This window comes from Gossypium arboreum, chromosome 3 (genome assembly GCF_025698485.1).
Source record: "Gossypium arboreum isolate Shixiya-1 chromosome 3, ASM2569848v2, whole genome shotgun sequence".
Taxonomy (NCBI): Eukaryota; Viridiplantae; Streptophyta; class Magnoliopsida; order Malvales; family Malvaceae; genus Gossypium; species Gossypium arboreum.
Genome location: NC_069072.1, coordinates 135,167,177 through 135,186,294, shown reverse-complemented (window position 1 = coordinate 135,186,294; position 19,118 = coordinate 135,167,177). Strand labels below are relative to the sequence as shown.

The following is a 19,118-nucleotide window of genomic DNA, read 5'->3' as shown; positions in this document are numbered from 1 at the left end:
AATTATATTCCGATGTGTTCAACGGGTAAAGTTCTACTCAAATGGAGGAATACTCGAGATGAAAGGGACATTTTGGTAAATTTTGTGAAATGGATACTTTGAACAGGTATGTACTTAACCCTCGGGTTGAAAACTCAATATAACAACAATATGGTAAGATGATAAATGAAAATATGATATGAATGTCTTGGTGATGATTATGCAAATGATGTTTTATGTTTGCTTATATGGTTATGTTACTTGCTATTTGCATGTGAACTTACTAAGCATTTATGCTTACTCCTCCTTTTCATTCCTTGTAGTTTTAACAAGTCACTCGAAATCGGAACGGTTGAGGCTCGCTCACACTATCCGTATACCATCTTGGCATAATGGCTTGTATATTTTGGGTATGGCATGTATAGCATTATAATCATTTTGTATATATGGTCTTATGATATGGTTATTGAGTGGTATGGAAATGCTTGATAATGATTAGCCATTGGAATGGCTAATCCATGGAAACCATGATATAGATAAAATTTACCATAAAATAGATTCAGACAGCAGTAGTGACGTGAATTTGAAAAATTACTAAAAATAGTAGAAATGGAATTAAATGATGAATAAGTTATGTAATCAAAGCTTGATGAGTCTATTTTCATATGAAAGAAACAAAACAGGTATATGAGATATATTTTGTGAGATATTTAAGTTTTGGTGGAACAGGGTCAGAGTGATCTTTGTATCCCCTATTCTGACTTTAAAAATTCACTATAACTTGTACAAAAACAACTAGGAGTTTTATTTTACATGTATGAAATACTTATTGAGTCTAGTTTTATAAGAAACAAACGACATAGTCATTGAAACTCTGTACAGGGAGATATCTGTTTCGTAATACACAGGGGTCAGAGTAGTCGAACCCTAAAACAGGGGAGACTTTAACTAATAAACTGTACTAATTGGTCAGACCAAAATTCTAGAAAAAAAATTAGTAGATATATATATGAGTCTAGTTTCAAGAAAAATTTACGAAATTGGATTTTGAGTTTCGGAACTCGAGATATGAATTTTTAAGCGACTATATGCAGATTACCAGGTTGTCTGGAAGTTTTAAAAATAAATTGTTTGAGCTGTTAAATTGATGAATTAAGTTTAGTAACACCTCAGCTTGACTCTGGCGACGGTCTCGGGCGTGAGGGCGTTACATAAGCCATAAAAGTAACATATTTTAATCTCATTCTTGATGCGTTTTTGGATGATTTATTATTTAATTTAGTGAATTTGATACTCCTAATCCTTTAATTTCATGTTTAATTCTTAGAAGAGCATAGGGGAACAAAAGGAGCGAAAAACGGGTCAAAATTGGACAAAACTGGCTATTTTAAGGATCCACACTGCCAAGCCTTTTCCCACACGGGCTGGCCACACGCCCATGTGCCAGCCCATGTCGATTTCGAATCATGTTTCCGTAATATGCGACAAAAGTCAATTTTTAGGGTTTCTGAGCATTCTAATATTTATAAATACATACGAGAAGAGGACTTGGGGGGACACGTAGAGCTGAATGAAGAAAAGACTCGAAGAACGCCAACAAATTCAACTTAGAAGCAGGATCTCCTTCAAGACTGAAGATCTCCATTCAATTTCTCTCGAAGTTTTTTTTGTTTCTTTATGTTTTGTTGTTTTCCTAATTTTGAGATGTTTTCCTTCCAAAGTATGAACTAAATTCCCTAGATACCTAGGGAGGATGAAACCTAAGATGGATCTTATTATTTGATTTTTCTTATTTGTTCTTGATCTCAATTATTTATTCTTATTTCATGTTTTAATGTTTTCAGGATATTAATTCATGATTCATATGCTTATTCAGTGGAGCAAAAGTCCTTGTTTAAGAGTAGATCTGACATAATTGAGTGGAGTTACATGCAATCCTAAAAATAGGACGACATAAATCTACCGGATTAAAGTCAAATCTAATAGGAGAATTCATAGATCGAGTTAATGCGACAATAGTGGTTTTAATTATAAAGAGATTTCAATTAATCAACCTAGAGTCGGTTGTTTTTATTCTCGAAAGAGATATTAATATAAGTTAAAGATTTTTACAGATCAAGATAAGTAAATAAATAGTTTAATTCAGATTTAGAATAATAAGTAAAGTCTAGGTGGATTCTTTTTTGGAAATTGTCTCTCTCATCAGTTTTCTTCAAATATTTTTCTAATTTATTCTCTGTTGAGTTCTTAGTAATTAGTTTAATTTTAGATTAAAAATAAATCCCTTCAATTTATTCGGCTAAATAATAAAAAGATAGTAACTACTAGTACTTTTAGTCCTCGTTGATACGATATTCCTGACTCACCATAACTATACTACCATTCGATAGGTGCGCTTACCTTTGTCGTATTTTAGTTAGTTTGTGACGTCATCACATTGTCTTAAAAAGAACTTATATAATAGAACCTATAATGATAGTCAAACGTAGGTTCTATGTAATAATATTATAAAATTAAAGTAGAAAGATTAATTCCTAAATTTTAGCATAGTATAGGGACTTAAATCAGAATTAGAGCAAAATAAAATATTGAAGGATCACTTATAGTAAATTAAAGTAAAAAGATTAAATTTCAAGTTTTAAATATAGTAGAGGGACTAAACCACAATTAAACCGAAAATAAAATATTCAAAAGCAGGATCGTCATAAGTGTACTCACCTAACTCTGCTTCCATCAATGATGAAACTTGGGCCGTCCGGTTGAACAACGGTGATCCCTTTCAATTCCGGTCCGAAGGGTGCCTTTTGCTCGGACTCTCTGTAATCCGTTCCGGCGGCTTTCGGCACCGGAACAACGAGCCTATCCCGGAAATGTGTGATCTTCATTGCTTCTAAATCAACTGTGACAGTGATGGCCTCTATTGGTCTCATATACAGATTAACAGTTCCATCTAAGTAATAACACATCACTTTAACAACCCTACCATTTTGCTTCGTCTCCCCGAACCATCCTAAGGCGAAAGTCTCGCAAATGACCTCCTCCACCTTGAGCCCTCTCTTGTTTAAGGCGGCCAGGAAGGGTGCATGGTTGAACACCAGCTGGCTTGCACCGTTTTGTTCTTGGAAAGTGAATAAAGGGTACCCGAAACCGTGGTGAATGTGATCGGAAACAATGTTGTCGTACGATAAATCGACGACGAGTTCGTGAGTTTGGTGGTTTATACGTGCAATGACGAAGGCTTGGCGTGGTGGTGGAGCTGTGATGGGGGTGGGGCGATGGTTTTGTAGCCATGAAATGAGAGCTTGTTTATCTGGTTCGTTTAAGCCTATGTATTGGAAGGTTATGTCGTTGATGGTGGTGGGGTGTGACTGGTTAACAATGGCTTGAACTCGGATGAACTCGTTTGGAGTTAGTGAGTCAAGTGGGTGTTGTTCGAGTTGATGGGATAATGGAATGATGGAGAGGGTGGAGAAGAGGAAGAAGAAGAAGAAGCAGCAGAAAATTTTTAATGAATGAGCCATTGATCTGCTTTAGTGGTTTGGAATGGATAGCTTATGAGCTACTGCCCTAGTGGGCTTTTAATATTTATATTTGGTGTAATTTTGGTTTTAGTCCCTCTACTGTATTGTAATCTAGATTTAATCTATTTACTTTTTTTTGGTCAAATTAATTTATTCATCGCTGAAAACATTGACTAATCCTCTCACTAAAGAAGCTTTTTATAGAAGACCGATTCTCAAACCTCATTATTAAAGGAATAAGTAAATTACCACTATATTATAATTTAATCCTTTTAGGGGAATTGTACCATTGGACATAATTTTTTCAATGAAAAAATAAGTAGGTAAAGGATAATTTATCATTTAATGAATGTATTGAATCAATTTATTCTTTAATTTTAGATGTATTTATTTAAATTTTTTTAGTGAAGCTCATTATTTTTTTATTTATGAGTTGATGCGGGATTATCGATAGTTTAGGCACTGTGTCAAAACAAATGACTGGTTACGTCTTATTCAACAATATTCTTTGATTTTTCTTCTGTTTTTAATGTCAGTCCACATTATACCGGTTTTTGTTTTGTCCACAACTTTGTGGTTTTTATTTTGGTACATTTCGTTTTCTCTAAAAATTATCTTAGTTTTTATCCATTATGTTTTGTCTGAAAACAATAGTGATTTTAATTTTTATTATGTTCTAACATATATATATATTTATACATATGAGATTTTTAAGGTAAAATTATAGTTATACCTGTTGGGAACTATTCTCAAATGATCGTATTATGGTGTGTTTATAAAATTAAAATCTAAGATAATGAGAAAGAAAATAAATTATTAATTCGAGACTTAACTTTACTATCGCAACCAACCACTTATTATGATAAATAATAACAATAGTTATTAAATTAAATCAATATTCAATATTCAATATTAATTTTTTTCAATTTATCATCCCAACGTCTAAATAAATAATAACAATAATAGAACAAAATAAAGAAAATAAAATGAGCCGAAACTACGAAATTCCAAAGCCCAATGGTGTAGGAATATTGAACATGGATTGGTCACATCAAGACCCTTGTCAACTTTTTTATTTTTGGTGAATTATAACAGGAGGTCAAAGTTCTAATAGCGGTTAGTGCAATTCGAATTCAGGTCATACTTAAAGTGGTGAATACCCTAACCATCAAGTTAATTTTTTATTATTTTAATTTTAAATCTTCAAAAATTAGTTAATTTACTTTTTGTTGGACGGGAGAGTAGGTTAAACTGTTAACATTTTAATGACATTAATATAGCAACTCACATGACAATCTACGTCTATTTCATTATTGATGCAGATACTTTTATATTTCATTAGGTTATTGTTTCGATCATTTTGGTTTGAGTTGTTTCAGATTTGGATCATTTCAATTAAGCTTATTTAGTTTGGATCAATTTGGATCCATGTTGGTAGGGGCATAGCCATGGGGAGCAGGCAGAGGCCCCTTGGCCTAATAGTCAAATTGCTTTTCAAACTCCCCCAAAATTAAAAGATTTAGTTTTGATCTCTTTAACCCTTGATTAAATAGTATTTTTAATTTTAGCCCTTTTAGAAAATTAGTAGTTCAATTTAAGCTTTTTTAATACAAAATTTTTAGCTTTGATCCCCTTAAATTTTAATTAAAATCTTATTTCGACTCTCTCTAGAAAAAATTCTTGGCTTTACCCCTATGTGTTGGAAGGATTCAAGTAGTTGATTTCTTACGAACATATTAAGTCAAGTTAGATATGTGTTTCAATTGAATTCCTAATTCCTCACGATATCTTTAGTAAGCATACGATGGCAAGAAAAGCTTCAATCAGTTGTTTCATGTCATAAAGGCAAAACTTTTCAAGTATCGATGAATGTACTATTTTTGTTTGTAGTTTAGATAAGTATTAGTATTAGTATATTTTAGTGTATCGATATAGGTTTATCTGTGTTATGATAATAATTTTGAAATTTTATCGTATAATGATTCTAGGGATCGACTAAGCATATAAAGTTAGGAGTATAATCCTTAACTTTCCTTCTTTGTATATCTAACTATTAGTACAAATAGATTGAGTAATAAAATGTATCCACACAAGAAAGTATTGTTTTTAGAATTAATCTCTTTTCGTTCCTCGCTATTTTATTCAACCCCTTCTTTCTTCTTCTCTTTCCTTCGATTTCACAATTCATGGATTACACGGTCGTGTGAACACTCTGGTTTTCTCTCATTTTACTCCCAAGTGCTCTACCAAGCATTAAAACATGAATGTAAAAAATTAAGAGCATAAATTTCACAGTTAACATCGGATAATCATCCAAAAACACATTATGAATGAGTTTAAAATATGTTACTTTTAGCACTTGTCAATAATACAATAAATTTTTTAATCCATTTATAAAATTAAAATGACTCAATATTAGGTCATATCGATAATCCATTGAAAATAAATAAATAAGCTGAAAATTTGATTTTTTTAGTGATTTAATTTTAATGCATTTTGATCATTCATGATTAAAAAAACAAATGACGGAATTTTTTAATGAAAAAGTGTAGAAAATGAAAAGCAGATAAGAAGTTCTTTTCAATTTTTTTATTTCTTTTAACATTATTTTTAAATATTTTACCTTTAAATTTTTATTATTTATCATATCCCATACTCAATACTAAGAACTATAATAAACATATTTTATAACTTAAAATCAGTACTTATTTTTTAACACTTCATTTTTTTTTCACGTAAATTTTAATTTATCAAACAATTACCTCATATTTATTGTTTTTATCATTTTTTGTTTTTCTTAAGCCTTTTAAATCTAATATCTTGTTGATAATTAATTGAAAATTTAAATTTATTAAAATTGATATTTTAGATAGTTTAATTATCTTTTAAATTGCAAATTCATCCACAATAATGAAAATTAATTACTTTTTTTATTACCTTGTATATTGTTAAAATTTATATTTTAGGTATTATAATATAAAAATATAAAATGATTTTTTTTTAAAAATTTAACATTTACATTTCTAAATAAATAAATAAATAATAGCAATAATAGAACAAGATAAAGAAAATGGGCCAAATCTAAGTAATTCCAAAGCCCAATGGAATAGGACTAGTGGACATGGATTCTTCACATCAAGATCCCAAGTTTCGATAAGGAACCTATTGACAATTAATTTATAAAAGAATAATTTGGATTTGGGATACCGAATCTAATTTGGCATAATGGCAAAATAAGTCCCTAATTTTTATCCATTTTGTCACTTTGGTTCTGGACTTTTTATCACTTTAGCCCTTAATCTTCAAAATTTAGTCAAATTACTTATTGTTTGTCAGAAAAGTTAACTAAACTGTTAAAACTTTAATGACACCCGATATATCAACTCATGTGGCAGTTTATATATAATTCATCGCTGACGTGGATAATTTTATAAAAAAATTATTAACCTTTTTTAAAATGTTGCTGAAATTTTAAATTTATTATTATATTTTTTTAAAATTTTTATGAAGAGCCATGCAAGTTACTATATCAGTACCGTTAAAATTTTAATAATTTTGTTAGCTTTTACATCTAACATAAAGTAATTTAACTAAAAATTGAAGTTGTATACTAAAATGATCTTAGGGTGGTTATCATTCCATATCAATTGGACAGGTCCGACAAAATTAATTTGACTTTAAAAAAAATTAATCATTTCAATTGTGGTCAGTTCGAAATTCGAATCTTTTTGCATGTATATTATTTAGGTTTTAAGTTTGGGTTTTTCGGGTCAAGCTGTTAAGAATTCGAATCATTTTAGGTTCTTGTTACTTTAAGTTTATGTCATTTCAGGTTACTGTTCGAATAATTTTAGCTTAAGGTTGTTTGGGGTCAATTCGAGTTTGGGTTGAAAAGATTTTGGTTGTCAACTTCTTACTATCAAATCTAGTCGGATCAAGTTTTGGGTTTGAATTGAATTCTCAAGTTTAGATTAAAACGAATAAATTTGAGTTATTAACTTTTTATGATAAAATTTCATCGAATATATTTAGTAAGCTAATGCTTACTAGAGACTTTACAAAATGACAAAGTGAAGTCACAATATCTTTAGTAAGCATAAGGGCGAGAAAAAGCTTGAATGAGGTGTTTCATGTTGTAAAGGTAAAACTTTGCAAGTGATTAAGCCTACCAAGACTTCCATGGCGGCATTTAAGGTAGTTAGCATCGTCCCCGCTGGATGTATCATTTTTTATTTTGATAATGACAAGGTAGTTGGCAAAAGATAGAGGTTTTAGAATAGAGATATCTGTTTAAATTTAAAGGTCCGTTTAAAATTTGAGAGAATTTCAATAAAAATATTAAGATCAAGAAACGAGTTCGGTCCGTTAAAAATACTAGCCAAGATTGAATGTTCAAGGCTTAAGCCTAGCCTAGTTCGGTTCGTTTTCAATGTTTATAGTATCATGTTATTTTTATATATTATATATTTATAACGCATAAATATAAATCTATTGTAATATATAGTATTATAATATAAATATTAAAAAATTAAGATGCTTATATACATATAATTTTTATCAAATGAAAATATATATAATTATTAAATATTAAATTAAAAATAATATAAATATTTAAAAAAAAAGTCTAAAAAAATATGGATGAGATTAAAATGTGTTTGGGTTAATTATTTATAAAATAAGTCAATGTCAATCAATAGTCAACCATCATTCAATATATCACGTCATCAGTCAACATGACACAGCACCAATCAATTGCCATGTCACTGTTAACATGGAACGTTATGATTAATCAACTTTTTTTAAACGTCATTAAGTTTAAAGTACCAAAATGAATAAAGAAACAAAGTTTAAAGCACCAAAATAGGAAAAAGGCTATAGTTCAAAGGTCAAATTAGAAATAAAGCCTTATATTTACATACAAGTATACATATTAGACCTGTTCATTGGTTTTGGAAAATTTTAGGCCTATTTTTTAGGCTGAGTCCGGACTTAATAAACGGGCTTAAATTTTTAGTTGAACCTGGCTCGAATATATCACGGCCCGACTCATGCATACCTCTAATACATATAAATATATTTATTATATACAAATATAAATTTTAAAATTATAATCAAGTTGGATGACTATCAAATGATTATATTTTATGTTTGAATGTATATATATAAAAATCTTTTAATAAATAGGTATTAGTTGATACGTATTGGAGGTGAATCCAAGAGTAAGAGCCTTCACCGCTTTTAAAATGAAATTACCTTTTAATCCTTTATAAATGATAAAATCAAAAGTTAACATATGGAAAATTTTCATTTTTACTCTCAAAATAAAAAGATTTTCATTTAGTCCCTTTAGAAATGACAAAATCAAAAGTTAATATAAGATAAAATTACACTTTCACCTCACAAAAAATTATCATTCAATTATACCCCACCTAAAATATTTTATGAATTCACTCATGTAAACATCGGTTTAAGTTACTTAAACTACATATAATCGATTTAAGATCAAAACAATTCGTACCGATTAATATAACAATTGCAACAATGATACTGATTATCATGGCAGCAACTAAACCTATCCATGAACCGAACAATACGTCAATAGACCCAGCCCGAATTGAGTCGAGCTTATACATCGGGCCAGCCTGGCCCGGCTAGGCCTAGCAGCAACTATATGTTACTCCTAGTGGTGGGGAAAAGGAGCTATAGGAAGCAAACAAGTCAAACAAGTACACCATCTAGGGCATTTTTTCCACACATTGGAGGGCTATTTTTTCTCCATAAGTGGGGTTTTAAGCTAGGAAAGTTCATATGCATATGCGAGTCTTCAAATTGTTTTATCGTGTAGCAGATGACAGCTTCCTTTTGGGATTTTTGAAATGAAAATTTTTTCAATTATATATTAAAAGGAAATGCCTCGGTCTTCACTAAAAGTACTTTGAGAATAAAATATGGGTCTGCTAATAAATCAATCTACAAATGGTTAATTATGGTTTTAGTCCCTCTAGTGTGTGCTCAAATTTGGGATTTAATTTAACAAATTTTAATCCCTCGTAAAATTTATAATATTATTAATAAGTCCAAACTACTAAGTTGCTAATGCGGGTTCTTTTTGTTATTATTCGGCCATACAATCAAGATCATGTGAAAATTCAATTAATAATAAATTTATATGTTATCAATTTTTTCTTCAGTGAATAACAAATTTAAGAGGGGATCTTCAAATAATCTTAAGTCTGCTAGGAAGTCGCCTCAGATCTACCATCACCATCATGATTTTCAAAAAATTACACGGTTCTGTCCGCTTCCAGCACAGCTTGAGAACCAATAAGTCTAGCTATGGAGGTCATGGTTTTTTGAAGAGGAACATGGGAATTACCAACAACCTTGAAACGTCCCCCACATCCACGGATAGTTTTACTTAAGGCCTTACCACGTCTGTTGTTTCCCCCATTAGAATCTACTAGAGAATTTTCACCTTCTAAAACTCCTTTCGGTTGAGAACTTAAATTCAAATTTGGATTTAAGTTCTCTTTAAAATTCACGGCTAAATGCTTTTTTGGGATTTAATTTCACCACCACTAACTCGATAGGTTCTTCAAAAATAAGATTAAAATGAACTAAGGAACAAAACTATATAAAATTAAAGTTAAGCGATCAAATCATAAAAATAATCCAAAGAATTAACGAGACCTTGGCATTATTGGTAAAAGTTGCGGCCTTTAGTCTTTCAGTATTTAAATTTGAGTATCAGTATACATATTTTTCCTAATAATGATTTATTTATACATTGTATACTACAATACATGGGAAAAGAACACAAAGATGGGACATCTGATTGTACTCTTGAATGATTTTTTGTTTGAAATTTATGGAGTTGACAAAAAAATTTAAAAAATAAATGAAAATTGAAAAAGACATGGAAATGGAATAGTCCAAAATGCTGGTAAAGGACTGAAATGCAGAGATTGGAAAACAAAACAAAAAAGAAAAATTGAAAGAAGAGGAGGTGAAAAAGATAAAATTCCACCTAACAACGAAAAAAAAGGAGTCCTCAAAATCTCTGTGAATCTAAAAGGGTCCTTTTTCATGAGCAGACACCACTGCCTCCTCATTATTACGTTAACATGCTGAATGCCAGATAAATGAGTATATATATATATATATATATGTAATGATCATATATTTTTTTATCAAAAGGAGCAAACTGTAAAAGGCCAGAATATCGAGCAAGAAAATAAATTATTATTCATCTTTAAAGTTCTGATATTGTATCAATGAGATACTTTTAACTTAAACATTAGGGTAAACTATCTCACTAGTCATCTTAAAATAAGGACGTTTCTATTTTGATCACTTCTTTTTATTTGGTCTATTTAGTTACTACCGTTAGTTAAATTGCTCAAAATGGTCATTTTGTAATCACTCTGCCTCGACATAAACTTTGCAAAATTTAGACAATAGTTCGTAATAAACTGTGAAGTTAAAAGAAATTACGATATTTCACCGGCAACTACCTCGCCAAACGCAACTTTCTTATCCATTATACTCCTTTCACATCAATGTACTATTTTCGAAAGAAAATTTCTCAATTTTCGAAATCAAGAGACTTAAGAAATATTGTTTGAATTGGATTGGATTGACTAATCGAAATAGTTGAATTGAGAATCAGTTAGAACATCAGTCTGAAAATAGATTTTGAACCAATTGACCCGAAAATTGATATAGATTTGTTGAACCGAATAAAACAAACCGATTGAATTAATTTTTATTTTTATTTTTTTAAATGTTTAATATTTTTTAATTAAATTGATTGAGCTATTTAGACCGATGAATCAATAATTTGACCGATTTAACCATTGATTTGAAGTAGAAAAACTAAACTTAAAAGGCCTTTTTTTTCTTTCGGTTCAAATTATTTCAGGAATTTTTTCTTTTAACATATTACATTCGCTTAGACTGTTTAAGGGTTTACTTTTAATATTTTTTATTTTGTCGTTTCCTTCTTTTTCCTTTGTCGTTTCAACATCCTCTTAAGCACCACCGTTTTGGCTTTTTTTTTTTTAGATTAAAATCAAATAAATACGTGGAAAATAAATAATTTGGGTGGGAAAAAATGATTATATGCCGTTAACGATAAAACGGCAAAGTGATTATTTTGAACAATTTAATTAAAGATAGTGATACAAATACCTTTAACGTGATTAATGAGATAATTTATTCGAAATATTAAATATTAATTTAAATATAACATAAAGTATATTTAAAATATGTTGATCAAATTTTAAATATACGAAAGGCTTAATTGCACCACGAGAGGGCATAGCTGGATAGGGGCTTAGCCATCTCTTCGTTAAATGATATAATGATAATTTTAATCTATCTCAAATGACAATTTTTAATTTAATCCTTTTAGCTCATTTACTAAAAGGAAAATTTTCATTTTTGGTCCTTCTCAGAAGTTAAAAATACAATTAAAGTTATTTAATATAAAATTTTTAACTTTTCCCTATATGAAATTTTTTTTAATTTTTTTTCGACTCCCTCTTACATAATTCTTGACTTCAATCCCGTAAACACAACACAAGTATCTATATTGCATGGGCAACTTAGATACGACTCATTAAATAAAATAGACAATGTCATTAAATTTTAAGGGAAATTTTTTTGGTTTAATTCTATTGTTAGTTCTTGTACTATAAAAAGTTGTAGATTTAGTCATTGTATTTTTGAGTTTTAAATTTTAATCTTGACTTAACGGTTTCTATTAAATTTATTAAGTTATGTTATTTTCAAAATTTATTACGACAATTGTATCATTATGTCTAATAATATTATACCAACTTACTATTCTCTTATATTACTTACGCAAAAATCGAATTTAACTATTGTTATTTACGTGAAAATTAAAAATTTGAAATTTCATTTTAAAAACTACTCAAATGAAAGCTACATTTAATAGTGATTGAGTGTCCCTGGAAAATAGGCTACTGAAACCCAAATGAAAGCTACACTTAACAAACACAAAAACACTCGCACTGTGAAATTAGTCAGTCTCTGAAACCCAATTTGTCCATTTTCATGACTCAATCTTCCCCCCCAAAATTCCAAACACAAAATGGCTGTTCTGTCCTAAACGACATCTCATACACGACAAAACTCATTTCTCTGCTACTTTCTTTTATATATATATATATATATATATTTACATTTCCCAAAAACCATAAACACTTCCCCAATTTTCTCTTCGTACACACTGCAAAGTAAAGAATTAGAATTCCTTTGTTTTGAGTATTGACTTCTTGCTACCAAATAAAAAAGAAACGACACATATCCCACCCCCATTTCTGCCCTTCATTCAAACCAATGCTTATCAAACAAATTCCATATTACATGTATATAAAAAAATAAATAAGTAAAAGTAGTATGGAGACGCTAGTATTATGAGTTATACACTAGATTAAAAAGTAAATTGATAATTTCTGTTAAAAATTTTATCAATTTGTACTGATAAAAACTAACAGAATAATTAGATGGTAACACATGGCATGACATATTTACCTCATGTTAACGTTAATAGAAGGACTAATTTACTCTTTGATCTGACGTATAATGACTAATTTACCTATCTTTTAAGTAGAAGGGGTAAAATACAATTTGATTATAGTTTTTGTATTATAATGCAAATTCTATTTCAATTCTTATACTTTGATAATTCGGGTTCGAATTCCACTTTATGTAAAATTATATATGGACGTTTCCAGATTTATTCTGACTTAAATCGTGTCAAGTATTTGTCCTATTCAAAATTATTTTGGTCTAGGCTGGTTATGTTCTATTATTGGTTTATAACGTTTAATTCTACTCATAATAATTCAAATGTAATATATTTATTATTGTCAATGTTACAATTTTTAAGGAAACCATCAGCAGATTTGTCATTTTTTTTTATTAGAACTAAGGTTTTTTCATGTACATTTATTATACATAAAAATGTAATTTTACCATTTGTAGGGCGTTACCTAATGCTAAACTTCAAGTTAACCCGACCAAATCCCATGCCTTATTCATTGATTAAACAACGAATCAGATTAAAATACAACAAGTCAAATGATCAAACTACGTCGCTTTAAAATATCATTTTATATTTAAAAAAGTATAAATACAAAATATACTCCGAATATACTATAGGATTTTTTTTGAAACAATTTCATTATAGGTTCTGATCATATATCCTTTTTTTGAGCTCTCCAACCCATAAATGGGAAGATAATACACTTCAACACACTCGAACCCACGTCGTCTTACATTGATAACAATATTTATACCAATTAAGCTAAGATTCAATCGACTAATATAGGAATTTGTATAATACTTCACCCATGTTTAAATATTTATAAAGGATTTAAACTCAAATGTACCTTTAACTTCATATATATATATATATATATATATTACTTTATTGATCTCAAAAACCAAAGTCCATAACAAGTAAGTCATAGATTCTCCACCTTCCCGAAACTTGAAACATAAGAATATAAAAATATAATAAGAAATATTAAAACATTTGAAAAAAAAAAAACACAACAAAAAATAGTAATAATTTTTCAACGCTTTGGTTAAGACAATGATTTCCAATGCAATGTTCAACGTTTCGACCACGGTGTCTTCTTCCCATACACTTTGCCCTTCACCTCCAACAACTCAAAAAGAAACCGCCGACTTTTTAATTTAAATCATTGTTTTCACGACACTTTGTTCGAAATTTTAGCACAATTATTCACATCCCACCTCGCACGTAGTCTCCTTCAATTAATTGTTTTAACTATTTCATTTTCTTTATTATTATTTTTCTACCATTCCAAAGTAATTCAGTTCGGATTAAAATCAAATTAAATTGATCGAAAGTATCTCTAGGTCTATCTTGATTTAGAACTTATAATGCATTATGAAGGACTTTATCATAAACATGTAAGTCTATCCTCGACTATCTTCTCTAGGAACATGCTGAATCAACTATCGCCCTTCAATTCTCATGATCTGTTGGACCCTCCTGAACACTGTAACGCTTGACTCCACCAGCGTATTATCCTGTAGGGCTTAAACTATCTCTAAATTATTATTATAAATCATTACTCTATTAAATCCTTTACTAAGTAGAATAAGCATGTCATCTAAAATACCCCATAGTTAAGCCTCAAAACCCATGCATTTCCCGATGTAATGGTTATAACCCAAGATCCAGACTTTATTCTTTAAACCATTTGTTGGTAACTATTTCATTTTTTTCTACGGTTAAAATATGTTATAAGCCTTTGTACTCTTTACAAATTTAAAATTTAGTCTTTATACTTTTATTTTTAGAAATTTAGTCCCTTTATTTTTTTAAAAATTTTAAAATTTAGATCCAACGATTAACGCTATTGAAATTCTTTTGCTAAATTCAGGTTTATTACAACGTCATCTTTTTAGTTACATGGATATCAAATGAGTTTTTTTATTTTAAAATGTCACATCAATAAATTTAACAATATTAATAATTGGATTTGAAATTTGAAATCTCAAAAATGAAGAGACTAAATTCTTAAAAATAAAAATATAAGGACTAAATTCTAAATTTGTAAAAATACAAAAACTTTAACATGTTTTAGCCTTTCTCTACTCATGTTAAGGTAGTAAAATTCTAGGAAAAGCCCCTATATTTATATCTTCTTGGTGGATTTATTCCCACTATTATGATTTCATGATTTCTAATCCTTTATTTCTCAATGTATGTTTTCAATTTTGATGTAAAATACATATTGCAAAAAATAAGTATTAGAATTGCGTGACCCGATCTTTATTAAAAAAATAAAATACAGTGACAAAATAAGGAGATTTGTGTACGGCCATGTTGCACAAGTAGAATATATATAGAACTACACTTATTCAATTTTACATTGATTAGAATTGAATTTTCAACCTTTAAATAGATCTAGTCGAAACTTCTCTTGTATCATTCAGTTTTTAACGTTAGTGAATTTCTCCTCTCTCTGCCCATGTTTTTTTCCCGAACAGGTTTCATATAAAATCGATGTGTTTTATTTTTCTTCTCTTATTGTTTTACGATCGTTATATATTGTCATTATCAACGTTTAGTTTTCACAAACAAGTATAGAGATGTTCAAATAATTAAATCAGACAAAGAGATATTTTATAGGGAACTAAATAGAAATTGAAAGAATTAATAAAAAAATCAAATTATAATAAAGAAATATTGTACTAAAAAATACACTTTCAACGCACTCAAACCCGTATTCTCTTACACTGACAATAATATCGATGTTAATCGAACTAAAACTTGACTATTCATTTTTAATATTATGTTATTTAATTTTTCGATTTACGAGTAAGGAAATACTTAAAACAAGTCAAAGTCATTTATTAGTGTTAATTAAATTTGATAATCACCAACACAAGATTGATTATAAAAAGTAAACAAATAATTAATCGAATTATTAGTAATTTAGTAGTGTTGTTTTAAACACTTTTGAAGTCAATGTAAAAATATAGAAGCACTATGCACCCTTTTCCGCACTTTTTTTTTTTTCCTCTTTTCTCTTTTTTGTAACTTTGATCTAGAACCGTTGAGATACCGACATGTGGCGACGTTTAACGATGGAGATTAAGCCACCTAGTGGGGGCCGCATCATTGACCGGTAAATCATCTCGTCGTACGGCCTACGGTAGAATTTCAAAAACGGCATGAACGATTCACGGGACTTTTCCGCCTTGGTGCTGACGTGGCTATCTCGTCGGAAAAACATCGCCGGCGATTGGAGGAAAGAGGGTCTCGGTGTCCTCGGGTGGTTGACTTTGACAGGCTCGAAGGCTTTGCTACGCTGCGGTAAGGGTGTAGACGGGAACAAGCTCTTCCTCATGCTGATGTTCCCACGTGGCGTTCTGGCGGCAGGCGATGCGAAGGAGAGAGACCGGGCGTTGAGCGGCGAGATCAGGGCGGGGCCCAGTGGGGAGGGGCTGGCGGTGGGTCCGACTTTGGATGCTGACGTGTCGCTTGTCAAGGTGAGGTACCATGGCTTGAGGGAGTCGAAATGATGGGATACGGTGAAGGAGAATCGGGATGATGAACAGGAACCGATCTTGGCCGTTGATTTGATTGACGACGGGTCAAACCTAAGAGATGATGCTCTCGGGTACGATGTGAAATCGTTGAAATCAAGTGACTCTTCGTAATCAAGCGATGAAACCACCATCGTGGCCGTTGATAGCTCCACAAATGGACGCACTCCCTACAAAAATAATGTCAAAATCAAATCATGATTTGGTCAATTATGGTTGTAGTCCCTCCATTATGTTAAAATTTGAAATCTAACCCCTCTACTTTAATTTAACATAATTGATAACGCGATATAAGTTTTTCTTAACCTACTAATAATATTATAAAAATAGGACTATGACAAAATAAACCCATTATTTTAAAGTTGTCAATATTTTCAAATGCATGGAATCTAAATTTAAGGAAGGTATAAACTTATGGACCCACAATGAGAAAACAAGTGTACCAATATTTTGACTTAAACTTGAATTTTTAAACCTTTATTATTCAGAAAAATTTTGAAAAATCTAACCATACTCGTATCTGACACGTACTTATTTTCGATACATACACCGAAACGTCGAGTTTTCGAAATAACCTACCTTCCAAAGGTAAGAAAAGAGGGAAGGAGGGTCGATGACAAAGGCCTTGTAAAGCCGTCCAGGGTAGTACTCGCCCACAATTTTCAATGCTGCCAGCAATAGGTTCATAAAAGCAGATGCTGATCTGAAAAAGCCTGTACCCAAAAACCATTTTCTCAAAATCATCAGCCCCAATATTGAAAATTCCCCCTAAAAAACCATTAAATTTAAATTCATTTTATCTTTTAACTAATCCCTGATTAATAAAACATTAAGCCTGACATTTTGCAGAGAATTATCAGATAAAAAAGCTTTTTTGAAAAAAAAAGTAAAATCTTGGGGTTTTTTGTTAGTAATTGACCAATAGTATTTAAAACACCTTCAATTCCCGATAATACCCTAGTAATCTACTGAAACAAAACTAAGATTCGAGAGTGACATGTAAAAGGGCACTCCGGACATTATCTGAGGTTGTCTCAGAACTTGCCGGCGATTTCAACATGGTTACTAATATTTGGGGTGTGTTTTTTTTTCTTCATTATTGCATTATCAGACTGCTTTTAGCAGCATGCAACGAAAAAATAACTTAAAAGTTTCGGTTTTGAGTCTTGTGAATAAACGTTCGATTTGGCTCGATTTAAGATTAATCGGGACCTTACCGGATGTCGGAAAAAAAAAACTTACTTGCATCTAAGAGTAGAACAAACTGTTGGGTGTTTTTAGGCATGGTTGCTATGGCAACTTCCAATGTGAAAACCAGCAAACGTGTGAACCTAAAAAAAACCGAACACAGTTCAGATCTTGTTTTTGTTTTAAAAAAGAAAAAAAAGACAATGATTCGTGCAATAATATGTACTTACAGTTTCTGAGAGTGGAATTTTTGGTAATCTTGTTTGATCCTTAAAACCTGTAATAAAAATTAAGATAATAATTATAATTAAAAAAAATCTTTGTTACATATTTATATATGTATTTAATTATTATGAGAAAATTTATTACAATGATGGGTCTTAATTCTTCATCATGGCCAGCTACATAAGCAACTCCTTCAGCTATTTCAGTCGAGAACTCATCTGCTATCAAATTTTCTGCACATTTTCCCAAAAATTAGGTATTTTAATCTTAGTAAATGGATTCCAAGTGGCATTAATATAACGAAGGTATTTTTTTTTAATTTTCAAAACTGAAACTTTAAAGGAAAAAAAAAAGCAAGATTCTTTGATATATATGAAACAAAAAGAAAAAGCAAAAAAAAAAAAAGTTTACCAGTGCCAATGGTTTCTCTCCAAGCAAGACAAGCACGTAAATGTTTAGCAGCTTTCTTCACATTGTCACCTTTTGCTCTTAGAAACCTCTCGATACAAGCATTGTTGCAGAACTTCTCCTGTTTGTTTCCCGAGAAAATTTTTAAAAACTGAAAGGAAACCATCTGAGAAAATGAAAGGAAAAGGAAAAGAAATTTACCTGTTTGGGTGTTAATGGAGGAGATTGTTTCTTAACGAGTTGAAGAACTGATTCAACTCTTTGGTTCAGTTTCTCTTCTTCTCTGGACTGATCTTTCTTCCCCATTTTTCGAGAAAACTGAAACTCAAAAAACTCAGATCTTTTTTTTAATTTTATTGTTCTTGCTTCTCTCAGTTCCTAGTAACGAAAATGAAACACACACAAATATTCCAAGCTTTTGCTTCACGCAACCATTAAAAAACAGTGAAGAGATGCATATATATATATATATATATATATATATAAAGGTGGAGAGAATGAAAGGGGGGGGGGGGAGGGGGAGTGGGAGGGAAAGAGGTGTTCAAAACTAGAAACGTTGAATGATGACAAGGATAGTATTGTATATATGTATATATAGGCAAAGTGACGGCTGATAACGCCGTTATATGTGCACCTAAGAAAAAAAAAGTATAGTTTTTTTTTCTAAACTCAATATTGAAA

General features: G+C 30.4%; 2 protein-coding genes across 2 annotated transcripts; both read right to left on the bottom strand.

Moving 5' to 3' along the window:
- Nucleotides 1-2,579: 2,579 nt before the first annotated feature.
- Nucleotides 2,580-3,534, bottom strand: LOC128290441 (amine oxidase [copper-containing] alpha 3, peroxisomal-like). The gene is made up of 2 exons (XM_053026013.1): nt 2,963-3,534; nt 2,580-2,878 (listed from the first exon to the last, which is right to left on the bottom strand). Exons 1-2 carry the CDS (start codon nt 3,498-3,500, stop codon nt 2,694-2,696), a joined length of 723 nt encoding a protein of 240 aa, XP_052881973.1. The 5' UTR covers nt 3,501-3,534; the 3' UTR covers nt 2,580-2,693.
- Nucleotides 3,535-15,961: 12,427 nt separating this feature from the next.
- On the bottom strand, nt 15,962-18,913 carry LOC108475559 (uncharacterized). The gene is made up of 7 exons (XM_017777537.2): nt 18,639-18,913; nt 18,441-18,558; nt 18,174-18,262; nt 18,035-18,081; nt 17,859-17,947; nt 17,196-17,329; nt 15,962-16,786 (listed from the first exon to the last, which is right to left on the bottom strand). The coding sequence occupies exons 1-7, from the start codon at nt 18,741-18,743 to the stop codon at nt 16,115-16,117; spliced, it is 1,254 nt and encodes a 417-aa protein (XP_017633026.1). The 5' UTR covers nt 18,744-18,913; the 3' UTR covers nt 15,962-16,114.
- Between the last annotated feature and the right edge of the window lie 205 nt (nt 18,914-19,118).

Excerpts from the sequence above, each read along its gene's own strand:
- LOC128290441 (XM_053026013.1), bottom strand. The coding sequence starts at position 3,500 with ATGGCTCATTCATTAAAAATTTTCTGCTGCTTCTTCTTCTTCTTCCTC. Across the intron at positions 2,879-2,962 it reads CGGGGAGACGAAGCAAAATG|TTGATTTAGAAGCAATGAAG; the intron begins GTAGGGTTGTTA and ends TCACTGTCACAG.
- LOC108475559 (XM_017777537.2), bottom strand. The coding sequence starts at position 18,743 with ATGGGGAAGAAAGATCAGTCCAGAGAAGAAGAGAAACTGAACCAAAGA. Across the intron at positions 18,263-18,440 it reads GAGAGAAACCATTGGCACTG|AAAATTTGATAGCAGATGAG; the intron begins GTAAACTTTTTT and ends GAAAATGTGCAG. Across the intron at positions 17,330-17,858 it reads TGTTCTACTCTTAGATGCAA|GCTTTTTCAGATCAGCATCT; the intron begins GTAAGTTTTTTT and ends TTTTGGGTACAG.